Source organism: Muscardinus avellanarius (assembly GCF_963383645.1).
Source record: "Muscardinus avellanarius genome assembly, chromosome: 7".
Classification (NCBI taxonomy): Eukaryota; Metazoa; Chordata; class Mammalia; order Rodentia; family Gliridae; genus Muscardinus; species Muscardinus avellanarius.
Window position 1 is genome coordinate 31,043,995 of NC_137793.1, and position 26,722 is coordinate 31,070,716.

The window sequence follows — 26,722 nt, forward strand, 5'->3', positions numbered from 1 at the left end:
TCCAGGGAGGACAGAAGGATGAATGTAAACCACAGACATTTTGTATGAAGAAATAAATGGACAGACATTGACAGCGGCAGACTCACAACACAGGCGAGGACAAACTTACAGAGCTTGGTCACAGTTAGACAGGAACCGGTCTATTGCAGAAGAGCAGGAAGAAGCTGGACATAGAGGAACAGCCACTTTTAGTTGAAACAGAAAACAGCCACAGAAGAGGGACAGCCAAGCAGGAGTTGAGAAAGAAAAAAGAAAAGAAAGAGGTTAGTAGATGTGATCTTAGCCTAAGTATTCCAGTGTTCCCAAAGTTGCTTTTAGGGGAGAGTAAGGAAGGGAGCATGATTATTGCGTGGCATGGTTATGCCATACTGCTTATCTCAAAAGCAATTTTATAGGTAGTATTTCACATGAATCTTGCAACAACCTGGAGCATGTGCAGGACAGGTTTTAGCCAATAAGGAGACATAGGCTCTTCTTCTTTACTTAACCTTCTATTATACATCTGTGTTGGAAAATATTAGAAAAATAGTTGGCTATATATGGCAGTACCCACATAATCATTTATGACCACCTCCATAATGATATTTCCTTTCCTCTTTTAGTTTTAATTTTGGCTTTTTGGGGGAGCACTGTATCTCTGAGCTCACCCCTCAGTCCTTTTTATTTTGAAACAGGGTCTAAGTTGCCAAAGGTCTTGCTAAGTTACTGAGGCTGGCCTCAAATATATAATCCTCCTGTCTGAGCCTTCCAAAGACTGGTATTACAGGCATGCACCACCACGCCTCTTAAATAAACATCATTTTCTGCCTCTGTAATTAGTCTGACAATATAAACTGCCTGGTGACAGCCCTTGCTGTAGCTTGTTAAATGCAACTGTAAATGCACTTAGGCAGCCCATTTCCAGATAATGAGAAGCTTTTGGGGTAAAGGAGCCATGATTTGTTCATCTAGCACAGTTAAGTGTTTGACCATTAAATGAGCAATGGTGTTGGAGAGTCAAATGTCCAGAATTCTAATCTCAGCTCCATTATTTAGTAGCTTTGTGACTCTGGGGCTCCCCATGGTTCAGTCTCCACATTTGTTAGAGAGAGAAAGTAACAATACTTCCTTGTGAGCTGTGGCAAGTAATAAACCAAGTAAGGCATGTTCATCACTCGCACACTGCCTGGCATAGCTTTCATAAATGTTAGCTAGTTGAATTTTAAGTTAATTACGTGATTACATGGTGATTTGGACTCCCCTGGTTTTCTGCCTCTTACTGGCTCTCTCTAATCTTTAATTAGCCAGATATCCTTAATTTAGCTTTGTATCCTTAACTGACAAAACTTTCTAAGGATTATCAGCAAAATCTTATTTGACCGAAATTGTCCAATTTCAATAATTCATGAAACTATTTGAAATTTTGAGAATTTAATAAACTTGCAATAGCTCTGAATAATCAGTTGAGGATGTGTGTGTGTGTGTGTGTGTGTGTGTGTGTGTGTTACTGGGGGTGGAACCCAGGGGCTTTTCTATCTCCGGGCTATCCTCCCAGACCTATTTTTATATTTTATTTGGAAACAGGGTCTTTCTAAATTATTGAGAGCCTCACTAAGTAGCTGAGGCTGGATTCGAACCCGTGCGATCCTCCCGTCTCACCCTCCCAAGCCCTGGGATTACAAACCTGCGCCACCACGCCCGGCCTGCTGAGGATTTACTATCTATGTATCTGTTTACATAACATGCTTTCGTGGAAATCCAACTTCAAGGAAGTAAGGACCAGCAACGCACACATCAGGAGCATAGAGTTTTATTGCATAAAGGGTTTGCTTGAAACCACCCCTTCACTCTAGATTTTCCACAATTAATGGGATTTAAACATTCAGTGTATCTGGGGTTATGAATGAAATGATACTACTACAAGCAAATAACTAAAATTTGGTACATATATACTTTATTTTATTAGATCTTAATAATAATTACATTAAACTTCAACAACATTTACAAACTTATTCATATATTTTCTTTCTTCTCCTTCCTTCCTTCCTTCCTTCCTTCCTTCCTTCCTTCCTTCCTTCCTTCCTTCTTTATTTTTTGCAGAACTGGGGATTTAACCCAGGGGCATTCTACCTCTGAGTTATACCTCAGCCCTCTTTTTTTTCTTCATTTTTGAAATAGGGTCTCACTAAGTTGTGGAGGGCCTCACTAAGTAGCTGAGGCTGGCTGTGAACCTCAATTCCTCTGTCTCAGCCTCCCGAATGCTGGGATTACAAGTGTGCACCACCACGCCTGGCACAAACTTATTCCTATATTTCCTTTTATATTTAAATAATGATGTTGCTTTTTTTGGACATAACCTTAAAAAATCCAGTGACTGAACTTTTCAGTGCAAGATTTCTGGAGGAAATCTGGCAAAAATATTTTTTTCTCATGAAAATCACAGAAAAGAATAAAATGTTCACAAGCCTTTCTGTAGTACACTTAAAAATGGAAGACTTAATGTTTCATATTGAAGAAATGTTAAGGTAGAATTTAAATATGAGTATAACATAAACATTTATATCTGGAGAAACTGTACAATTTGTATAAGAAATTGTTATCCAGAGTCCATGTCACTCTTATTGGATTAAGTATAGTTTTCCTCTGATCTCAGACCATTTGCATTTCCTTGGGTGAAGTGAGCATGTAACAGCACATCAAGCTGAATCCATGCTTTTACATAGAGAAATTACCCCTTCTATTTCTATTACAAACTATTTTACCAAAGCCTCTGACATCTATTACTTTCTTTTCTCCATAGTCCTACTTGGTTGGTGTTTTCAAGGTTTGAACAGCAACATTCCCCCCCCTTTCCCTATAAAACATTCGATACCTACACTATGCCCAGCTAACTGGTCAGTCTTACCTTTCTTAAGCTCGGGCATGTTTGGTACAAGCAGGCCCTGTGCCTGCCAGCCTGGGGCAGAGCTGAGGGAGGTCACAGACCCAGCAAGCAGCACAAGCGGCAGCCAGCTGGCCCTGCTGTTGCTCAGATGGGGATGAGACATGGCCAGTGATTGGCTGGTGGCTAGCCAACTGCCTGGCAGCAGGTGCTAGGAAAACTCAAAGCCAAAAAGACAAGGCTTACATGGCAGAGGGAAGAGGCCAGGCGGAGAGCAAGAATCTTAGAATTGCGACACAGGTGCTTCAAATGTCTGGGTAGCGCCTGGACTCTTCACATTCTAAGAACCCTGACTTCCCTTGCTACTCCAGGCCCTTTATCCTTGGAGAAACTCTTCACCACTTAAAAGAGTCTTATCCATGAACACTCAGTTAAGGCCTTCTTGCCAACAACACCCTTCCAAAAGAAAGGACTACCTGGCCACCGCAGGGACATGTTCTCCTCCACAGGGAGATCAGTTCATCCTCTTGTTTGTGGACTGAGTGCTCTATGTCTTTGGGACAACAGTTGGAGAACAAGTCCCAGAACTGTTTCTAGGTAAAATGTATTGCCTTCATCAGAGGCAGATGTCAGCTGCTTTCTGTAGCGTGGTGAGTCCTCATCTACAAAACATGGTTCATTTACTCAGCCCTGTATATCAGGATTAGTGATGAAGCTTCCTAGGTAATTTTTCATTACTGTTGCAGCAACTTATCATAAAACACAAATTATATATATATATATATATATATATATATATATATATATATACTGCCTCGAAATAGAGCCTATTTGAATCTACTACCTTAAAAAATCATCAGAGCTAAAGCTGGTTTAAGTACTACATGAAACAACAGTGTAATATGTAGATATAAGGACTCTCCTCATAAATTAACTTTGAGATGTTGTATGTTTTTATAGTCACCAATCCACTGTATGGCTATTCCACTGTACTTTTAACTTTCTGTAAATATCACTCTGAGTGCTTGGCTAAAATGAGCTTTTCCATTGTCTTTGGCCCAAACCAAATAAAAAATAGTTCTGATTTGACCACATCAGCTCTGCTATCAAAAGGGTCCTGGCTCCTCATGCAAACACTCCCTTACTCCAGGTACATCTGTTTGTTTCTAGTGACAGGATAAGGTCTGACACATTGCGATGCCAACTCTGCCCTGGGCTGGAACCTTTAGAAGGCTGTTGGCTTCTGTTGATGAATCTCTCACTGCAGCATAAACAATGAGTTCCTGTAGGGGAGCTGCGTTTGTTTGGTCAGGACTTTTTCCATTAGGCTTGGTCATCAGCATTTGGCTGGTTACAAATGCAATCCTGAGACCAAATGGCTGCAATCCAATTATTCCAGCTTCCTGTCTGCAGAGCCCTGCCAGGGAGGAACACTGTCATATTTGCCTGCCTCATCAGGCTCCCAGGACTCAAAGTATATCATTTGGAGAAAACTAACAAACAACTGATCCTCAGATATTTTGATGGAGAGGTAGCCTGGTGGGGAAAGAGGACTCACCGGTCCAGAGAGCAAAATCTCTCTGGCGAGCTCACATTCCCCATCTTTGTGGCTCAATGTCTCTTTACTTCTCTGAGCTTCAGTTTCTTATTTATTAGAGGGAGATCACAGCACCAACCACTGGGCTTTTGGAAGTATCTAATGAGATAACGTATGTGAAAGAGCTTTGGAAGTTATAATAATGATGGCGATGAGGCGAGCAGTGAGAGCTGACATTTGTTGAGTGCCTGTCCTGACAAGGGCACCGTCTAGGTGTTTAATGTGTGCTCTCTCAGTTAATGCTCTTGAAGATTCTGTGATGATGGGAATGATGCCACAAGAATAATGAACATTTCTTAAATGTTTGCCACATGCCAGCCTGCAGTCTGAACATTTTTATGTATATTGACATATGTAACCTTATGTCATCTGAAATTATGATGAGTACTATTGTTATCTCTACTTGACACATGAAGAAAATTAGAGATAGAAGTTAAATAATTTGCTTAAGATCATGTTTCTGGTAAGGGCAAGGATTCATACACAGGCATTCTGACTCTGTAGCAGAAATTACCAACTTTTTTCTAGCATCAGTACACTTTTCTTATGAAGGGAACGATGCACTTTAGGCTTGGGGCTACATATAGATACTTCTATGCATCTTCTCTGTTGTTTCTGTGGTTATTTTTCATTGTAGTTGCTGTTGCTACTGATGTCCTCCTCACTCTTGTTATATGTTTTATTTCTTTACAAATGCCAGTGCCATTTTACAACCCCCCTCCCAAACAGGCTGATAGCTGAACTTGGCCCACATATCTGTAGTTTGCTAAAAATTACTCTAATAATAATTTTAGTTTTACAGATAAAGAAACTAAAGATAAAGAGCTAAAACAATTTCCTATGTCATTCAATAAGTTCTAAATCAAGATGTGAATCCAGTTTGTCTACTTTGAGGAACAATATAAACCCATACTTCCTTGTCTCTATGTATGCTGTTAAAATATAAGACATTACCACTGAAATGGGATGGTGTATTTGCCCCAATTTCCAAACAGAATATGGTTTCTCCTGTTGTAATGGATTTGAGGACAAGACAGTAGGTGGAGTTAGCAGTCCCAGTGCCTACTATGCTGTCTGACAAATAGTAGGCATATAACAAATACATCTCTACTGAGTGAAATAATTCTGCCTTTAGCTTTTCTCAAAGATCTCGAGCATTTATTCAGAATCTTCTGTACTTAGTGACTGAGTGACAAATGAAGATGATAATGCATGCTTTTATCCAGATCATATAGAATTTATAACCATTTATGAAATAATTTGCATGGATCTAGAGTCTGGCGTGGTGGCTCTTGGGAAGCTGAGACAGGAGGATCGCACAGGTTTGAAGCCAGCCTCAGCCACTTAGTGAGGCTTTCAGCAACTTAGTGAGACCCTGTTTCCAAAGGAAAATCCAGGCCCCTGGATTTCATCCCCATCACCACCACTACCACCACCACAAAAGCAACAACAACAACTTACATGGATCTATTTGGAAAAAACATTTTTATGTAAAGAAATATTATGTCATCTACAATGAATCATTCTGTTAACAAAATTGGTACTAAGAGACTGCACTTATGACTTTGAAATAAATATATCACTAACCAGAGGCAGAACAGTAGGAAGGACTTTGTGATTCCATCATAAATAACACCCACCAAGTAAAGCCTCATGTTAAAGTGAAAATTTTAGTTTTTATTTAATTCTCAGTTTTTACTTCAGGTAATAAATGAAATTTTTGGAAATATACTGAAATTTTTGTCTATGTCTCTATATTTATAGGGAAAAGGCTATATATCTCATTAGACATTTTTTTCTATGTAATGCTGGGGATTCAACCCAGGAACATTGTACCTTCGAACTACACACCCAGCCCTAAATTATTTTTAGGTCTTTAGCTACAAATCAGGCACACAGAGGCCACTGTAACAAGCCCCAAGTCTACTGTTTTGTCATATTAGTACTTCACACAATGCCTACCATTTAATGAAACTTTGCTTACATTAAGAAAATCATAATGATAAAATTGATGACAGCTATTTCTTACATTCCTGAGATGGTTTAAAAGAATGTTTCATTTTTATTATCTCCTGAATACTCTTTTTAATTTTTTATGTTTATGTAGAACTTATTAAAAATGGCATACATTATACATCAGACTGTGCTTGGTGCCCTCTCAAACCCCCCTGCTTCCCCTTCCCCCCTCCCAAAAGTGAGTGTTCAGGGTAACTATGCTATATTCATACTTTTACACATATTAGGATGTAGCTCCTCCATTAATTAACCTCAGCCTCCGATCCTTCCATTCTAACTTTGCTGAGGTTTCCCCTCCATTATCTGGAGTCCCTCTGGTATTCCTAATACTCCCTAATTTGGGCATATTAGAGAAAACATATGTCCCTTCTCTTTCTGTGTCTGGCTGATCTCGCTTAACATAATGTTCTCCAGGTCTTTCCATCTTCTTGCAAATGACATGATTTTGTTCTTTTTTTATAGCTGAGTAGAATTCCATTGTGTGTCTTTCCCATAATTTTGAAATCCATTCATCTGTTGACAAGAGACCTAGGTTGGTTCCATATTTTGGCTATTATGAATTGTGCTGCTATGAACATGGGTATGCATATATTACTGTAGTTCTCTGATTTCAACCCCTTTGGACAAATACTCAGGAGTGGTATTGCTGGATCATATGGTGGATCCATTCCCAGTTTTCTAAGGAATCTCTACACTGATCTCCATAGTGGCTGAACTAGTTTGCACTCCCACTAGCAGTGGAAAAGAGTTTCTCTTTCCCTACATTCTCACCAGCATTTTTTGTTAATTTCTTTATGCTTGCCACTTTGATTAGGGTTAGATGGAATCTCAGCATAGTTTTGATTTGCATTTCTATATGAAACTATGTCACTTATAGAGTGGCTTTTAGCTTGTACTATTGTTGTTGTTGGTGGTTGGTTTATGTTGAGATATCTAATTTGGATGTTTCTCTTTGGTGTGTGGGCCTAAGAAATCCCACGAGAGTTTATGGTTATTGATTCAGGAAACTGGATTGTATAGAAAATTTATTAAATACATCAGAAACCAGACATGGTGATGCACACCTGTAATCTCAGTACTTGGAAGGCTGAGACAGAATTGTAGGTTTGAGGACAGCCTTGGCAAGTAGTGAGACTTATCAACATAGTAAGAGCCAGTTTCCAAATAACAAATCAAAATAAAAAATAAATAAATAAGGCAGGTTGTGTAGCTCGGAAGTAGAATGCTCCTGGGTTCAATTCTCGGTAACACACACATACACACACACACACACACACACACACACACACACACGAAAGCAAAATAAAACAAAACATCAGAGCAGGCCAGTATTTTATGAAGTAGGCCTTGGCCTTCACTGGCAAATGATAGTAGAAATGCCTGGTTAGCAACAGCAGCAGGGAAGGAAGAGGTCACAGATTGTCCTGAGAGCTGGAAAAAGATGTAGGACTTGGCCTAACTTTACTTATGTTACTCTTAATTGAGCACTGTGTTGTGGTTATAGACAGCACATCAACAAGTAACTGGGGACCCACTTGAAGTTTTGGAGTAGAATAGTTGAAAATGGAGAATTTTTGAGGGGCAATATTATTTTTGTTAATTGTTGTTGTATATTAATGTGTTATTTTAAAAATATATTGACCTAGCCGGGTGTGGTGGCGCACACTTGTAATCCCCGTGCTTGGGAGGCTGCGACAGGAGGATCAAAGCCAGCCTCAGCTACTTAGTGAGGCTCTCAGCAATGTATTGAGACCTTGTTTCCAAATAAAATATAAAATAGGTCTGGGAGTATAGCTCGAAGGTAGAAAGCCTCTGGGTTCAACCCCAAGTACCACCAATATATATATTAGCCTAACTAGGTGCAATGATGCACACTTATAATCTCACTACTTAGGAGACTGAGACAGGAGGTTTGTAGGTTCAAGGCCATCCTCCTCAACTTAGCAAGAACTTGTTTTAAAATGAAAATAAAATAGGACTGGAGGTTTAACTCAGAAGCAAAATGCTCCTGGGTTCAATCCCTAATACCACACAAAAAAATTAGCTAGACGGTGTGTATAGAGGTGTGAATGGAAAAGAGACAGAAGGTAGTGATAGTTGTTCTGGTATTAAATGATAAGGAACAAGTTCTCAGATGGGGCAGTGCAAACCAGAGAGACATGATCAGGTAAGTCCTTTTGGAGGAAGAGAGTGTGTAGACTAAATGTTAGGAAAAGGCTTCAAAAGTATAAAAATCAGAGATGAGTTTCTACTTGGAATATTAAATAACAATAATAATAGTAATATTTTAAGTTTGTCATTCAGTTCTATGCATTTTAGAATATAGCGTATTAATTAACTGTTTTTTGCCCGACTTTCTGGTTTTTGTGACTATATACATTCTCCCACCATTAACACAGAGACAGTTAAAGACCACTGGACAACATTGATTTCTGTATCTATCCCCTAACGGCACAAAAATATTTATCATTCGAATGAATAAAACTTGGTGAGGTACCCTAGGGCATGTGTTTCATGAGAAATTTGAGGCCCCAGAAGGGCATGTGGATCCCCAGAATTCTCTCAGCTGGTGAACAGCAGAATGCAAGGTGGAATTTGAATCCATGTTTTTTCCCCAAATTCAGAACCACCGTGAAACCATCTGTTGTAATTGAAAGATTCGACTAAAAGGAAATTAGAGAATAGAGAAGACTTTCCACTGAGAGGGCTACTATTAGATGAGGCATAATTCAAGAATCATTTTGGCTTTTTGGCTTTACCAGCTCAGTGTTTCCAAAGGCATTGTGTTCAGGAAAGGAGGTCCAGTAATAAGGGTGACCTTGATATAACTACTCTTTTCTGGTTCCTTCCACTGACTCACATCCTCTAGACCAGCTGCCCACTCTCTAGCTGGCTGGGACAAGTGGTCCTACCAGAAATGAAGCCTTAGCTCAGCCAGCCAGGAGCTTATCACTTGGAATTATAAAACTCTGGCTTGTATTCCCTTTTATTGAGCCTTATTAAGAGATGACTCAGAGTCTCCTTGTGACAAGTTTTTGAAGATGATAGAGGTTGCTGTAATTCTTCAGAGGAAGAGTTTGGTATTAGCGGGGTATGTGTTTTGGCCAAGAATTTCATCATTAAGCACTGGTATATGAGCCCCCATTTAAACCCTGTTGACAAGAAGACCATATATTGATTGTCATGCTAATTCAGGAGACTATAATGAAATGATATGATTGCCTATGACATTCAATACTAAGATTCCATTGAAATTAAATGATCTGATCTCAACTAAATTTTTTGAAAATAAAAATGTCTTCCCTTTTATTCAAGTCTCTGTGCCAGTTTAAATAGTCATCCTTCCAAGCTACTAGATATTTGCACATATTATAAAATGTCTTATAATTTCCGAAGGGGTGTGCTTTCAAAGCTTGATGCTATAGCTTCTATCTCTCACCTTCTAGGCAAGTAGAAAAGCAAAGTATAGATTCTCAAAGTAGTCAAGTCTAAGTTTGTTCAGCGTAATATTATTTGTATGACTTTGAGTCTGAAACAGCGTAATATTATTTGTATGACTTTGAGTCCAAAACTTAAGTCTTCTGAAGCCTCATTTTAGTTTTCTATAAAACGAGAGTAATATAAAATAACAATACAAATATAATAGAAACCACGAATTATCTTCTTGGCAGTATCATGATTGCAGTGACACATATATTTTTATTTAAATTATACAATCCCCAGAGTTAGGTAGTGTTTACATGTCTATTTTTTTTTTATCAACTTTTGCCAAGAAACTCAAGCTTAGAGAAATTAATTAACTTGCCCAAAGAAACACAAATGACAACTTGGAAGGCTGGGATTCAATCCAGTCAATACTTACTTTTTTGAGAATTAAATGTTATAAGATATAAAGTGTCTATGTGGTTCTGACATTTCTCTGATGCCTGTGCCTTCTAAAAGAAGGCTTATGTCGCTTATGAGACACATGGATTGGAGGAGATTGAAACATTTTTTAAAGATGCTCTGTAAAAGACACTGAATAACAGCTAGACTCCGTTTCCTACACGTGCTTATTATTATGTCTATCTTTCTTCTCTGTCTCCAGAGCCAAATCCCTTATCATCTTCATCCTCTCCTGAATAGTTTTCTCAGCCTGCACCTTGCCATTTAGACACCTGGCATAGAAACAGTCATTGCCTGCGGCTTCCACAAGTCCTCTGCTGATTTCTCAATCTCCCCATGTGACTCTGCATGCTGTTTATGAATTTCAAATGCCATGGAATCCAGAGTAATAATAGCAACTGCTACACCTCAGTGAAAGCTTTCTGTATGCCAGAGATTATGAGCCACTATTTATCTTCTTTAAACCACTGAAACCTTATAACAAAAGTCTGGAACTGTGCCATCAGTATCCCATCTGTGAAAAACAAAAAAACAAAACAAAAACAAAACAAAACAAAAACTGAAGCTCAGATAGTTAAGGAACTTGTCTGCAGCCACACATCAGTATTGAGTAGAGTCTGTATCTCAATTCATGTCTATCTAGTGCCAAGGCTAAAGTTCTTTTTTATACTTTTATTGGTGCATTAAAGTCCCACATCATAATGTAGTTCATGGTGATAGCGACTGTACAAGCTCTTGATGGGCTTTTCCCCGGCTTCCTCCCCATTCCCCCTTCCCCATACAGGGTATTGAGATTGGCATTGGTATTCTCACATATATGTATACAATGTCAATGGAAATTCTTCCTTTATTTATTATACCTTTCCCAACCCTCTTCCCCTAGACCATCTCCTTGGTCTACTGGAATTTCTCCTTCATTATCTAAAGTATCTGGTATTCTGATTTCTCCATAGCTTCCGCATATGAAGAGAAAACATATGAACCTTCACTTCGACTGGCTAATCTCACTTAACATAATCTTCTCCAGGTCGATCCATTTTCCTGTAAATAACACCATTTTGTTATTCTTTATTGATGAGTAAAATTCCATTGTATGTATATTCCATGATTTTTTAACCCATTCATTGGAAAATTCCTCAACTTATAGATGGCAAAACTAAAATTAAATGGAGAAGAAATGTGCTCAGTCATACAGCAAGGTAGTAAGAATCTGAGGGAAAGTAGACATTTTCTGCCATCCTGTGCCTAGTTGAGCAACTCACTCATGGATGGCCTATATCATGGCCCAATCCACCTTTTGTTCACTCCATGTCTTCCCAATAAATACTATTATTGGTGAGATGATGGCCAAAGTCCTCTGGGATTATGCAATGTCAAGTAACCCACACAACTTCAGTCTGATTCATCATTGTGCTCTATAAATAAAAAAAACTTTAAGCTTAAGTTCTTTTTCAATAGACAGGCATGAACCAAAAAAGAAAATAAACTTTCAATAAGTCAGGGAAACCAAAATATTTTAAAATTTGAATCATTTTGCTATTTGAGAGAAATATGATAAACATCTTGATTTTATTTAAAATTGTCAGAGATGTATTTTCCTCTTATCAGAAGGCTACAGCTTTTGCAGTGGGTGGAATATTAAGTGTCAGGGTAGCAGTAAGCTTTGGGGCTGAAAGAATGAGGTAGATTGGTGTAGTGCAGATGCCATAAACAATGAAAAGCCGGAATTCTCCTCAGCAAGCATTTTTAATGAATGCACAGGGTAGCTCCAGTGTGCAAAAATCTGCATTGGACACTCAGAAGAAAAAAGAAAAGATGAGCAAGAAGACATGGCCAATTCTGGAGGAGCTCTTAAGTGGTAGGGGAGCTCAGAAAGGGCATCATTAAGAAGCCACACTGAAAAGCTTATCAAAATGTCATAGGAGAATGAATCAGTGTTTGGTGATTGAAACAGGAAAAAAAAAAAAAAAGCCTCTCACTGTCCTGGAGGCTGGGGAGGGCTTTGAGTAGAAGGTGGCATTTGAGATGTGCCATGTAAGAGATGCCAGGGGAAGTGGGGCCGATGGAGAGGACAGCTGGATCAGCAGCCTGAGTGTGAACGTGCAGAGTGTGTGGAACACAAAGCATATTGTTTGCTTTGCAGAGATGAAGAGCGACAACTAGAGGCACAATTGTAAACACTAGACTTAGAAAAATTGAAAGCCTACAATTTGGCAGGCAATGAAGAGTCCCTGAGGGGTTTTAATGGGGTCATGCTACACTCAAAGTTTTACTTTAGAGCCTAATGCCCCGGTCCAGATGAAAGATAATGTCAATGGTAGAAGGATATTTTCCAATAAGAATGGAGATAAATGCTAGAGAAAAATCTACTGATTACATAACCAGATGGGTTTCCCTTTACTTCTGATAAAATTAATAGTGTTAGTAGAAAACCACTTCCCTGGTTGGCTAAGCATTTTTTCTTCTGACCAGATGCTATTTGGAATTAGCTAACATAAAATCAATGGAGAATTACTGTGGAACTGCATCCATATTTTTTATAGCAGCGAGTACTCCATGGAGAAAGAAGGTAGGCAAAAGAAAAAGGTGTACAAGAAGAGAATCCACCCTCTTCAAGGATAGTCCTTGCTACTGAAAGACTAGGCCAAGGGGGCATCAAGTCCCTTCCGTAAATGATGTAGGGCAGGAGGCTTGATTTGATAGGACCTGAATTCCTTTTTCAACTCCAGGAATTGTCTGCATCCTTGGGCAAATTCCAGGTTAACATTACTGCTATTCGGTTTGGTTTCTTCATCCCTACGGTGGGAAAATGATATTTACCTTATAGCACTAAATGACGGAGCACGAAGCTTTCACTCACCCAGCTGGACACACAGTAACTGGTGAATGGTATCAGACGCTCCTGAATGAGCATCAGCCCTTCCGTGCTGCCCTGATCCCACCCGCTGCCTCTTTCCCTACTTTCACTGAGCTCCAGCCTCTCATAGAAAGTCCACTTGTGCCTCAAAGCATTTTCACTTGCTGTGCCATTTGTCCAACACAATATTCCTCTGTCTTGAATACATACATATCCCCAGACACAATACTCACCCCTTCCTGCACACCTTCCCTAAGTATTCCAGGTGATAGTACACCACCACCCCCTTGCCAAGATCCACTTTTTATTTCTGTTCTTCACAGCCCATGTCAGTACCTCAACTTGCCTAATTCATATATTCATGTCTCCATGTTTATTTTCTGGTTTTTAGAGAGAGCAGAGACCTTGTCAATATTGTTCATTATTAGATCTCTGGCACATTGTGCATTCAAAAAATATCTCTTTCTCTGAGTACTGTAGTGCTGTGGAAAGAATTAAAATATAAAAAGAAAAGACACATGATGCTAGTTTCTGCCTTTGGATGTGTATGGAGATGCTATTCCAAAGTGAAGATAGACAATTTTGAAAGAAAACAAGAAAAATGACAGTCTTCCAAGGTAGGCTAGTTGGGGAGCTGCTTCTGCAGGAGGTTTCTGGGCTCTAGTACTCTGCCTAGACATAGCAGGTTCTTTGCAGCTGGTGTAAGCTCAGGTTTTATTCTAGGAAAGAAGATTCAGGAGATGGGGTGCCTTCTGTATGGAGGAAGAGGTTCCCAAGTAAATGAGAAGGATGATTCAGAAGAAAAGTTTGTCACCTGTAAAAACAACTTTCAGCAGTATTATGGACATGACTCTGAGAAACTAGTGATGGGGGTGGGGGGAGGAGCACTATTACCGACCTGTAGAGGAGATTCCCTGGCCCAGATGTTCAGGGCTCTCAGCTTCTAGGAAGGCTCCTGCCAGTGACTGGTTTGTAATGAGCAGAGACAGGAGACCCAGACCTAACTCTTCCCCATTCTGATTGAATGTCTTATGCAATGAGATTTTTTGAAAATTTGTGCACAAAGAAAGGATTCTGATTTGAAACTGAGTTACTGTCTACCCTACATTTTACATGTGAGAAGAGAGAGGTCCCAAGAGTTAAAGAGAAGAGCGGGGACTGTCTGCCCCTTGACTGTTGGCCACAGTCTATTTCCTGTCCCATACTCAGAACAGATGGGACCTGAATTTCATTGTCACATAATCTGAGCTTACTAGAGCTGGACTCCAGGCTCCCGTGGCTCATGACATGAACAACAACAACAACAGCAAGTTTTCAGCATGGAGGCACGTGTTTAATTACTCAGTTTACGGCCTCTGAATATACTGTTGTCACACCAGCACTCCTGTGAAGGGCTCCCTGTGCTTTGTGTCCTCAGTGGCCGGGCTGGATCTCTCTCTTCTGCTCAGGGGTGACTATGTCACCGAGGTCTGTCCTAGTACTGTGGCCCTGAGGAAGGTGTTGAATAGACAGGTAGAATCACATTATCTGGGGGTCCTGGGCTTCTGGCTTTGCTTTAAGAAGAGTTTGATGCTGGAGACAGAAAATTCTCCTGATTCAAATAAATGACAGTAGCTTCTGAGGAATGCACTGGACTCCTGGGGTGACAGAGAAGCTCCACAGTGTTGAGGCATGGGAGACTTTGGCATTTTATTGCAGATTCAAAATTCAATTATTAGTTTAGAAATCAAGATTTCCTTTAATATATAACATCTATAAACATGTACAGAATGCATTCATATAAACATATGTATAGTTTACCAATGTTTATCAATAAATAGAATTTATTAATAAAAAATCTGTGTAGGCTCCTGTTTTTCTAAGAACACATTCCTGGAAATTGCATCAAAGAGTAGGTCATAAAGCCAAGGGTGCTTTCTATGGAAGCAAAGTTAGAATTGGAATCCTAGTACCTTCGAAGCCTTAGCTACAAATAAATCATGAATATAATAAGCACTCTCATAAAACCAAAGATACAACATCATCAAAATTTGTTATCTTTTGAAATTATAAAATTAAATTTCATGTTTTATGTAATGGGCACACATACATTTTATATGCTGATAACAGGGGGCTCAGTGCATTACAAACATACAAATGGCCCCATTTTTAATTCTATTTTATTGAAAATGTAAACAAAATTATGATATTAGATAAAGGAACATTAAACCATAGTTAATGATCATTTACATAGACTATTAGGTCAGGAAAAAAGTCTAAAATTATCTGATTCAGTATCTTGGTAGATTATGTACCATTCTTGCCCTCTAGTCATTCACAGTCTGGTCCATGTTTAATTTTCTCATAAAATTTTTATATATATATATTGAATTTACAAGGTGAGAATAGTTTTGATGGCCCACATATTTTTTCCCTAAGTACATTTTTACATGGCAAACAAGCATATGAATTTAATCTATGTGATTTAAAATTACAAGAAAAGATAGACTCATTCTCACCCAAATTAGCATATAGTCTCCATCCACCCCTTCAGTTTGAGAACAGCAAAATCCCTTTAAATGAGAGTGTTTGTAATGTAAGAATTTCTGTCTTGGGCAATGTGGAGAGATCAAACGAGGTGGGGCAGATTTGGAAGCACTGATACCTAAAGACTGGCATAGGTATCATTTTCAACATAAAAGTTCCTTCTCTAAGCTGAATATATTCTTAGCCCCTGAGAGCTCAGATACAACCATAGCGATTCAAAATATCCAGAGTACTAATGAACATATGGGATACCATTTTATGATTTACAGAATGTTTTCACACAAAATTATTTATCTCAACAACCTGATGCAGAAGAGATTCTCTCTGGGGCCTGAAGGTTCAGCGATTAGCTTGATTTACTCAGCCAGTGACTGACTCAAGGGAACCTGCAACTTCTGTCCTACTCTTCCTTGCCCATGTGCTCCTAGACATGCCGGGGAGGTAGGGTGCAAGGGCGGCCATCGCAGATTGGTTAGAGTCCAGAGTCCTGGTCTCAGAAACATCTCCCTTCTTTGTATTATTAAAAAAAAAATGGTTTCTGAGCCTAGTGATTGCTGGAGAACAGTGGCTTGGAGACTCCAGCTAGGGTCAGGGCGCAGATTGGAACTTAAACTCTCTTCATATTTGACAATCACAGACCCTAAGTTGAAACTGCTGGGCTGAAAGTTCCGGCTCCGGGCTTGACAAGGAGGGTTTCAACATGGAGCGATATTGTTCAGCAGCAGTCAGGCATCCTAAATAACACTGCCCCTCCAGAGACCGTTTCCCTTCCCTTTCTGAAGGTACAGCTTTCTCCCCAATAAAATTAGGCCTCCACAAGGCAGAGATTCTTATTGGCAGGTCTTTTCTTCCTCATCCCAAAGTTCTTTCCTGTCAAGTTTGATTCCAGAACTAACGTAAACATTGACAGAAATGGTGAGTGATACTTCACGAGCAGCAAGAGAAGAGAGAGCAGGATGAGCGATCCTGAGGTGCCTTCAGCCATGGCCAGGAGGGAAGCAAGTGCCCCGCGTGCTTCTGGGAAGCTGCATTTTCCTCCCTGGGACCTTTGCGCTGGGCAGTGGCAAAAGTCAGGGGTCAACTTCGATCGAAAGACATCCAGGTTCATCAGAAGAGCAAAACTGCTAAGGTCGGGGGTCTGAGGCCCAAATGAGGAGGGCAATTCCTTTGAAACAAAGCCAAAGGCAGGCTGGCCATGGTTTTTTGAGGTAGCAAAAGGCTGTATCAATGTCGTGTTGTCCTAGAAATGGAAAGAAATCTTATTGATCCTCTAGTGCAAGCTCCCATTGGCAGATATGAAAAGCAACCCAAGTCTTCCAAGTATTAGTCGCTGTGTCCTTGCTCCCAGCACTTTTGAGATCTGTGCTCCCCCACCTGGGAGACTATGGGCGATGAGAACACACAGCAGTAACATCCAGCAACAGTTCCTTCTGTGGGAGGAACGAGGCCAGACTCAAAGGTTTTCAGTCGGTACCGCGGGCTTCACCACGGGTTCCCAGAAAAGATTCCAAAGTCTCTTAGTAAACATGTACAATCCTGCCAGCCCTAGCTCAGGCTCTATAAGAGAAGATGTCCTGTTCTGGTGCCACAGAACAGACTTCCTTGTGGCCCAAGCATCAGGAAAAGGTGTGTGTCTATGGCTTGCCCCCAAGATGGCTGCAGAAACCATCTTCAGGGACAAATCTCTCTGTTCCTGTGTCTTTCATGAAAAATACATAGAACATGTTCTGAACAGATGGACTTACATTGGTCATAGGAAAGAGTAAGTAAAAGTCTATGACCGACACAGGGATCCACCAAGAGGATACATGTTTGGGCCCAGAGAGGAGAGGGAGCGTATTAGCGTCGGCTACGGAACAAGACAGAGGAGGGACGGCAAGTAGTTTCAGTGTGGCTGTGATGGATGTGACCAAGCTAAAAACGCAAGCTCCTGGAACACAACTGTGGCAAGATGATCACAGAGAGGATGTGTTTTGACAAGGTCTGTGAGCAGACACAGCGAAGAAGGCATATTTGGAAACAGCTACGACTGAGATAGGACACAGTGAGCAATCGTGTTTGGAACGTAAGTGTGACAGACCAGGCACAGCAAGGGGAACACGTCGGGAACACCAGAGACTGTCAAGCAAGAGCAGAGACTTCAGGGGGTGAGAATGCTGGGAAACGAAAAGTGAAAGAGGGGGCCATCCTGTGCCCTGACTCCTTCCAACGCCACCTGCTGGAATCGAATCGCGAAGGAAAAGCCCGGTGAAGACCTCAGTTGGGGGAATGCCAGGCATGGTCACGCACAAGCAGCTGCTCAGGACCTGGGCCTTTCCGGAGCTGTCTTCTGGCTCATTGTCCCCGGGGCCTAAGTGTCACTGGGCTGAGCAGACACCAAAGGAGAAGTTGCTGGGGGGTGGCACTGACTCTCCCACTGGCCACCACACTCCACTGCATCCCTGGAGGGGGAGAAGATTAGAGAACCTCAGTATTGGAATGGACATCAAGGAGCATCTTGTGAAAGGACTCTCAGTGCAGGAGGCCCTTTGTGCCCAGCAGATGGGTGGTGGTTTTGCTTCTTCTTGAAAACCCCCAGGGGCAGGCCAGCCTGTAATCATTTTTGAGCAACTTCAACTAATAATAGTCCATTAAGGTTCAGCCCTAATCTGCCTTCCCACAACTTTTAGCAGTGGGTCTACTGTGCTATCCAGGCCTGCTCAGAACTCTAACCTCTGATGATTCTATCTCCCAAGTTTTCTTCAGGCTACACATTCCCATTCTAGTTAATAGCTCATTATATAGTATGGTTTCCAGATTATTTCCCATAATGAGCACGGTCTTCTGAACGCAATTCATATTATGATGCTCTCTCTTCAAATATGGTACTGGGAAGAAGCACAAATCTTTACAGTGAGCCTGACATATGACATAGCGTGTATTTTTCGCCATCAGTTTAGGTCATTTGAGGGACTGTGGTCAATATCATTTTATTTCTAACAAGGGTGACAGACTATTGGGTGATAGGGAATTCATTGCCAGCTTTTTTCTTTGGACACAATAGCTGCCAATTTCTTTACTATGTTGTTACAGCTGGTGACAACCTATATTTTTGAGCCAAATATTAGACATTGCATTTGTCTCGGTTAACTTTTGTTTTATGGGCTTGGTCAGTTGAGGTCATTCTAAATGACAGTAGTTTTGACATTTAAGATGGTTATTAAATTCCAAGTTTAAGACTTAAACTTGACTTTAAGGATATTATAAGCAAATAGAAAGGTCAGATAATCTATAGAGCTACCTAGGCCTTTCAGTTTAGTACCATCTACCTTTTTGGTTTTCAGTCAAAGTGAAAACATTGAAGGAATAAAACAGAGGAGCATTATACACTATTACATACTTTCTTCAAACACATAACACTGCCTGAGAACAAACTTGCCCACGGTAGACTGTCCAGTGCCTTGCCAAAATGTCTCCTCCAAAGGATGAATTATTTTTAATGAAACAACACTGATTCTTGCTGACAAGTCACTTGTGTAATTAGTGCCTTAGAACTTTAGTAAAGTCTACTTGAAGCTAAGAGTCTTTCGTTTCTGGAGTCTAGCTTTTGTCTTTTTTTGAAAAATTGAGGTGATGTTTACCAATCTGTTAGTTAGATTTTTTTTTTCCTGTGACCAAGATACCAGATACAGACAACTTAGAGGCAGAAACGTTTTGTGGTACTGTGCCCCACCGAAGCCAATGACTGCTGAATCATTCCCTAGCCACATATAGCAACGGGGAGATTGCCAAGTAGAGGAAAGCCTGCGAAACTGAGGAAGCCTGGGAAATCGGTTAGCCTGCCCTCAAAAAGGGAAAATTTCTGTGATTGGGGCTGCCTTTTCTGCTTTCTTGGAGAACAACAGATGCCGCGGCTAATAATGCCTCTCGCCTTTATTGAGTCAGTGGTCTCAGATCTTCTGTTATGTGCTCAGGGATTTAATAGTTCTTACTTTTGGCTCATGGTTTCAGAGGTCAGTACATGAATGGATGGCTCTAAGGCAGAAACATGGAGGAAAGGCAGGGTGGGGGAACCTGCTCAGCTTATGGCAGCCAGAAGCAGAGAAGAGAGGGGGGAGAGGGAAAGAGGTGAGGAATAGATATCAAGACCACACTTCTAGTGACCTATCTCCTCCAGCACCCTGTCTGCCTTCAATTACCACCCAGTAAATGTGCTCAAATTACTCTACTATCAAATGAATTTAGCTGAGGAGCTGAGATGACAATCCTCATGGTTCAATCATTTCACCTATGAATATTGCTGCACTGCCAACACATGAACTTTTCTGGGAGCATTTCACATCCAAATCCTAAAACCCAGTCTTCAGTCTCCCACCATTTCCCCAGTCCTAGAAGAATGCCATTCAGAAGTGTGAATTCAGATTAACCAGCCTTCAAGTCCTTGAGATACAGTACCCCTTGGCTCGGAGACAGTCAATGCTTTCCATCAGTTATGGACAGTAACTTTCTCCCTATAGTGGTGTCTTTACAATTGGAAGTATATTCTTACTGCAGCAGAATATGCAAGATTTCCTCCCTAAGTAATGAGACCTAACTATTTCTGGGTTTGCTGCTTACTCTGAACATAGCTTTGGATTCATCCCTGAATCAAAAGATTCCAGATTTTCCACATGCCATTTTAAAGTATGAATTATCTGGATAGCTCAAGATGTGCTCTCATATTTTTTATATTTTTATCTATCTTGTATTTTTATCTATCTCATTTGTTGAAGATATTTATTAAGAGGGGGAAAGGATGAATAGAAGGGAAGAGGGAATAAAATAATAAGGTAAGGAGAGCTTAGTCATTTCTTATTAGCCAAATTCTATTTGTATCATATTTACTAATATAATTAGCAGCAATAAAGATAACTGCCCATTAAAGAAGCACCCTTGTACCAGGAACTAAGCAGGATGCATTATATGTATTAATTAATTATTTTATACCCATTTATCAGATGAGAAAACATAGTTTCAAAGAGTTTAATTTGCTGAGGCTAATTATTTAAGTATCCAGTTAATACATGAGATATTCAGACCTTATATTTGGGTCATATTTCATAAGACGGAGAATTGTTCAAGTAGATAAGAAGATCAGATAATCTATACTGTTATCCAGAAATTATTGTTATGGTTTTAATTGTTTTGCTATCTTGTCATCAAATTGTGAACTATCCCCAGTAAGTCTAGTGCTCAGGTCTCTGGCATTCCTTTGTTTCATTGCAGTGGACTGCAGAGTGAAATGAATACGTACAGGGGTGCATGTTGAATCTGTTCCACCTATGGGAGTCCTGGCATGGTTTCCTCTTTTATTATAATATAATGAGCCTGGAATGTTACATGGGACTCTTCTGCTTACTAAATAAGGGTCATGGTTAGGTGAGTCTCTTTATTTATCTGATGTACAACTGGAGAAAAAACTGTGTGTGGAGGGGACCCTGAAAAGGAGAACAGAGAGGGGGGACAAGTGAGCCACCATTCTAATGAATGAGGACGAGAAGAGAGCAACGCACGGCAGGAAGCCCCAGGCTGAGGAAAGCTGTGCAGCTGGCTGTGCGGGATGATCCGGATCACTGGAGAGAGCAAGAGGCTGTTCTCTAGGTTTCATTGCATTTCTTATGCCATTCTTTCTGGGAGTCATATAAAGATAGAAAGTATTCCACACTTGTTATTTGATGTCTTTTATTCCAGCTACATCAACATATCCAGAAAGAAGCCACGAAGGATGAGGGCTCTGTCTAACTCCATAGAGGACTCACACTCACCTCCCTCTCCACAGGACAAGTAGGGACTTGAGAATAATTACAAAGTGCTTTTGTGTCCCCGCTGGTACAGAATAGTCTCAGTTTACATTATTCTACTGACATAATTCTTAACAGTTGTCACTGTCATCCACCTTTCAGGCCTTCATTCAAGATGAAAAATGTATTATACTAACCATGAGAGGCTGCCTTCAGTGCACCACATCACACTCTGCACACAGCTTTAATACTCGGGGCGTCCCTTTCACTCCCGCCCCAAGGTCACTTAACTAACTCAGCAGATGAAGTAGCAGAATACAGCAGTGTGCGCAGTAAACCAGACCCCAGAGATCTGGGTCCTAATGCTCTTTGGTCTCCAGTTGAGTGACTCTGCTGACACGGTCCCTCTCCTGGGCCTCACTTTCCCATTTGTTAAGTGAGGGGGAGGATCATCTACAAGATCATTTGCAGCTCTGACATTCTGATTCTGTGAGTAGCAGGGATGGTGGGTGACAGACACAGGCCTTCTGATTGGGTGGCAGCTGTGTGTGGGACTGTTCTCCAAAGCTGCGGGTAATTGCTTCAAATTTGGCTTTTAATATTCTATTGTTAGTATCTGATACTTTATATTCCATGTAGGGAGATGAGGTTTTGCTGGAAACACAGAGAGGGAAATTTTTGCATTTGTACTAAAGAATAAGAAAGACCTCAATTTCTGAATCTGTGAAATTACATTGCAAAACTGTTAAATGTGAGTAGGATAGGACAGGGTGGGGCTGAGATGCTACAACTTAAAATGCAGTGAGATCACAACTGTCTCTCCTCAAACATATGCTTGATCAAAAACATTGGCAGAGCTACTCAAAAATCCCTGATGCAAAACATCATTTAAAAATAATTTTTCTCCAGCATTCTAACAGATGAGTTTTTTAAGTGTAGTTTCTTGTTCTATTAGTTTTGGCGAAATCCTTATAATTTACAACACATTCTCACATCTCTTTCTACATTTGATATTCAACAAAAGTCTGTAGAGAAGAAATATATACAGTATTATTTCCATATCAGAAAACAAAAGTGCAGTGTAGCAGCAGGGATTGATTGACGGTGAGTGGAGGATCCAGTGCTAGAAAGGGGTACATCTGCCTAATACTGCCCACAAACAGAGAATTCGATTCATTGGAAAACATGGAAATCATGGAAGAGATTTTTGATGGGATTTAGTATTAATGGTTAATGAAACAGGCACAATCGGCCATGTTCTATAAGAAGAAGAGTCACTAGCTAAGTCATCTTTCCAAAAGGTCCAAGACTATGTGCATGAGGATAATATCAGTTATCTGTAACAAATACAGGTTCCCAAGAACCACACCAGCCTTCGGATAGAAGAGGCAGGAGGACAAGAATAGGGAGAAAGAGAAGAAATCTGCATTTTATTTATTTATTTATTTATTTATTTATTTATTTATTTATTTATTATTTTGTGATACTGGGGGTGGAACCCAGAGGCTTTCTACCTCCGGGCTATACTCCCAGACCTATTTTATATTTTATTTGGAAACAGGGTCTCATTAAGTAGCTGAGGCTGGCTTCGAACCAGTGCGATCCTCCTGTCTCCGCCTCCCAAGCGCTGGGATCACAAGCATGCGCCACCACGCCCGGCCGAAATCTGCATTTTATAAAATCGCTCTGCCGGGCGTGGTGGCGCACGCTTGTGATCCCCGTGCTTGGGAGGCGGAGACAGGAGGATCGCGCAGGTTCAAAGCGAGCCGCGCTGGCGTTAAGAGACCCTGTTTCAAAAATATAAAATAGGTCTGGGAGTGTAGCCCGGAGGTAGAAGGGCTTCCAGGAACCCCAGTACCACCAAAAAATAAAAAATAAATAAAAAATAAAATAAATAAAATAAAATTGTTCTCCACTGACTCTTATGCACATAGGAGTATGAAATTCCTCAAGCAAGTAGATATACAGCTATTCAACTCATGCCTGAGGGGAGCTTAGAGATAGGGATTTAACACAGAGAGGAAATAGAGGTGGGGTTGAAGGGCCAGATCTAGAAGTATGGGACAATCAGTGATGCTCCCAAAAGGACTGGAATGAAAGCAATAAAATGAGATAGAAGCATTCATGTTAGCAAAGTGTGCAAGGGGATATTTATGGTTTTATGACACTGAAGAGCAGAGATAAGTAAATACTTGGTAAAAAGTCATAATAAGAAAGTAAAAATATGTTAAGATACATTTACAAAACGATATTTTAGGTGTTTTGCATGTGATGATAAATAGAATACTTAAATACCACTTGCTGATTACAAACTGAGTTGTCAGCCGGGTGTGGTGGCACAGGCTTGTAATCCCAGCATTCCGGAGGCTGAGCCCGGAGGATCATGGTTCGCAGACAGCCTCAGCTACTTAGGCCCTCTACAACTCAGTGAGACCCGGTTTCAAAATAAAAAATAAAAAATAGGGCAGGGGGTGTAGCTCAGAGATCGAATGCCCCTGGGTTCAATCTCTAGACCCACACACAAAAAAACTGAGTTGTCTACAAATTTTGAGCACATAGATTGGTAACAAATCATCAGCAAGTTTCTGTGTTCGAAGGCAATCCCCAAACCGGGCATGGCAGCACATGCTTGTAATCCCAGCATTCGGGAGGCTGAGACAGGAGGATTGTGGTTCACAAACAGCCTCGGCTACTCAGTGAGGCCCTTTGCAACTCAGTGAGACCCTGTTTCAAAATAAAGAGTAAAAACTAGGGCTGGGGGTGTTGCTCAGAGGTAGAATGTCCCTGGGTTACATCCCCAGAACCACACACACAAAAAAAGGGGCAATGTCCCAGGTCAGTTCCTTCGTTTGACTTTAAATTCACTATCAAAGTAGTGAATATATGTCACATTATATAAATATATGTCATAAAGTCACATTGACTTTATATTCACTATCATGATAGTGAATAATATCATAATAGACTACTGATGCCGGACAGTCAGGTGTTTCTCAACATGGATGTGATCCATGAGGGTACCAGACAGTAGTATAGTATTAAGTGGCTTGAATCACTGCAAGGGAATTCAAATGATTTCTTTTACTCCTTCTGCCTATTTTTATTATTTTAGAAAATAGAGAAATATTCAGTTCAGTCTTGTTCTAGTTTCAATGGCAACAAATTCTTCGAAGAGGGAGGATCAAGACTTAGTCTCAGACTTTGGCAAGCAACAGGATCAAATTGAGTTTTAATAACTGTTTTGTTTTCATTGCTTCTACTTTTAAAATCATCTTGTCTACATAGTTTAGCTCTTATGCATAATACAGTTTCCTTTTCAAATATTTCCATTTAGATTTAAAATGCATTTAAAGATAGATGGTGATAGGCACAGGCCTATAATCCCCAATACTTGGGAGGCTGAGATAGGAGGACTGCAGGTTTGAGATCAGCGTCAGCAATTTGGCAAGACCCATAGGAATATATCCAGATTCCATTTCAAAAAATAAAGAATAAAGGGCTAGAGGTGTAGCTCAAAGACAGAATGCTCCTGGGTTCAATTCCCAGTACAAAAAAATATTTGAAGACAAATAGTAAATAAACAATAGCATGTGTATAATACTGCTGATAACAGTTTAAAACTATTAAAGTAGAATTTAAGGGACAGAGGTCCTATCAGACAGATGAGAAAACTGAACTGTATAGAGAGCGCAGCATCCGCAGGGTGGGTACTTGAACATTTTAGGCCCTACTCTTTTTTTATTATTCTGTGCACCTTGCAGCAAAGACTCCAGATACTTAACTTGCACCATTTCAAATACCAATCCTGGTGGTCTCTGGACAAAAATATATTCCTAGGGGTTCTTTCCATCACCAGCCTCAGATATGTTTATGTTTCAACACGCCTACATGGAAGATCAAATCAGGTGTGGCTGATACATCTCTTTCCCTATTTCCCAATATGCTCATATAACTAAGAGGTCAACCCATGTCCTTGAAAATTTTTTCTCACTACCTACCACAGTTCCTAAATAACAAAGGCTTTGCGCAGGTCAAACTGTGTGTCTGCCTTTTTATTCCCCCTCAAACCATTGCAATAGAGGCTAACCTAAAAATATCTAACATAAAATGTCTTTAAATGACAAATTCATATAAAAACAGCCAACATTCACTGAGTATGGATTATATGCTGATTACTCCTCTAAGCAAATGATAGAAGATCTCATAGAATCTTTACAACAATCCTATCCCATAAAATTTATTATTTGTAGGCTATCACTGAGTGTAATGAGGCCAACTAGCCTGGCCCAGGTAAACATTTGGGGAGCAATGGAGCTGAGACCTGGACTCAGAGCCTCACTGAACCAGCAGTGGACTGTCTCAACCAGGCACCGAGGCCCATAGACACCGTTCTCAGGAGCTGTCCAAGTGCATTAGGGTGTGTCAGGTCCATAAAGAATGCTTACGATCTCATGGGCTGAGCTGGACTTCTGAAAGAAGAAAAAGCAGGTGGTAAAAGAGCCTAGAGGAGAAAGCAATTAATTATTGCTCAGAGATCAACGGGGCTGGGATCAGGAAAGTTTAGAGAGTTTATATTGGAACTCTTCCTGGAGAGAAGATTAGGCTTGTGCCAGGCATGATGGCGAGACAGAGATTTTGAGGTAGCCAAGATGGTCTGGTGGCAGGAGAATTCATTATTTGGGGAACACAGGACAATTTTGTGTGTGCTTATTGCATAAAGAGTTAGGGTGAAAAGAGCAGGGTCAGGCAGGGAGGGGCTTGGCAGCCCTTCACGAGCAGCCCACTGCAGGTCACACTATAGCACTCAGGGTCATTCTATTACAACCAGTCCAGCTGACATTTGCAGTTTAAATCTTACATTTCTAAATGACTTTCCTGAATGTGGAACAATTTCTCTTCTCCGCGGTTAGGCTATATACAATCCCCAAGAAAAACAGGGGCAGAAAAAAGTAAATTATAATTTGCAACCCTGTCAAGGAAAGGGCTTCCTAAAATTGTCAAAATATATGAATAGTCTTGAGTTTGCCACTCTTTCGGAAAGTCCTGGAAAAACAACCAAACACAGGAGTTTTCCAGGATAAACTGATAACTGTGTGTGTGTGTGTGTGTGTGTGTGTGTGTGTGTGTGTGTGTTTTCTTTAAACAACACCCATACTTCTTTCCCCAAAGCCAGATACTCAAAGAAGGCAATTCTGTATATAAACAGAGGGAAAAATAAAATT

At 40.4% G+C, this 26,722-nt stretch overlaps 1 protein-coding gene across 4 annotated transcripts in view; it reads right to left on the reverse strand.

The window, feature by feature from the left end:
• The window catches only part of HTR4 (5-hydroxytryptamine receptor 4), a gene marked incomplete at both ends in the record, with an annotated part of 170,308 nt that overhangs the window by 21,348 nt on the left and 122,238 nt on the right, over positions 1-26,722 (reverse strand). Inside the window, one exon of one of the 4 annotated variants that reach the window (XM_080698410.1) lies at positions 125-164. The exons of 1 other annotated variant lie outside the window; for it this stretch is intronic. In XM_080698410.1, the coding sequence (XP_080554536.1) occupies positions 125-164 (40 nt within the window). Of the gene's footprint in view, positions 1-124; positions 186-18,091; positions 18,183-26,722 lie in introns of those variants that run through there. 2 more of the 4 variants (XM_080698409.1, XM_080698407.1) reach the window with 2 other exon arrangements.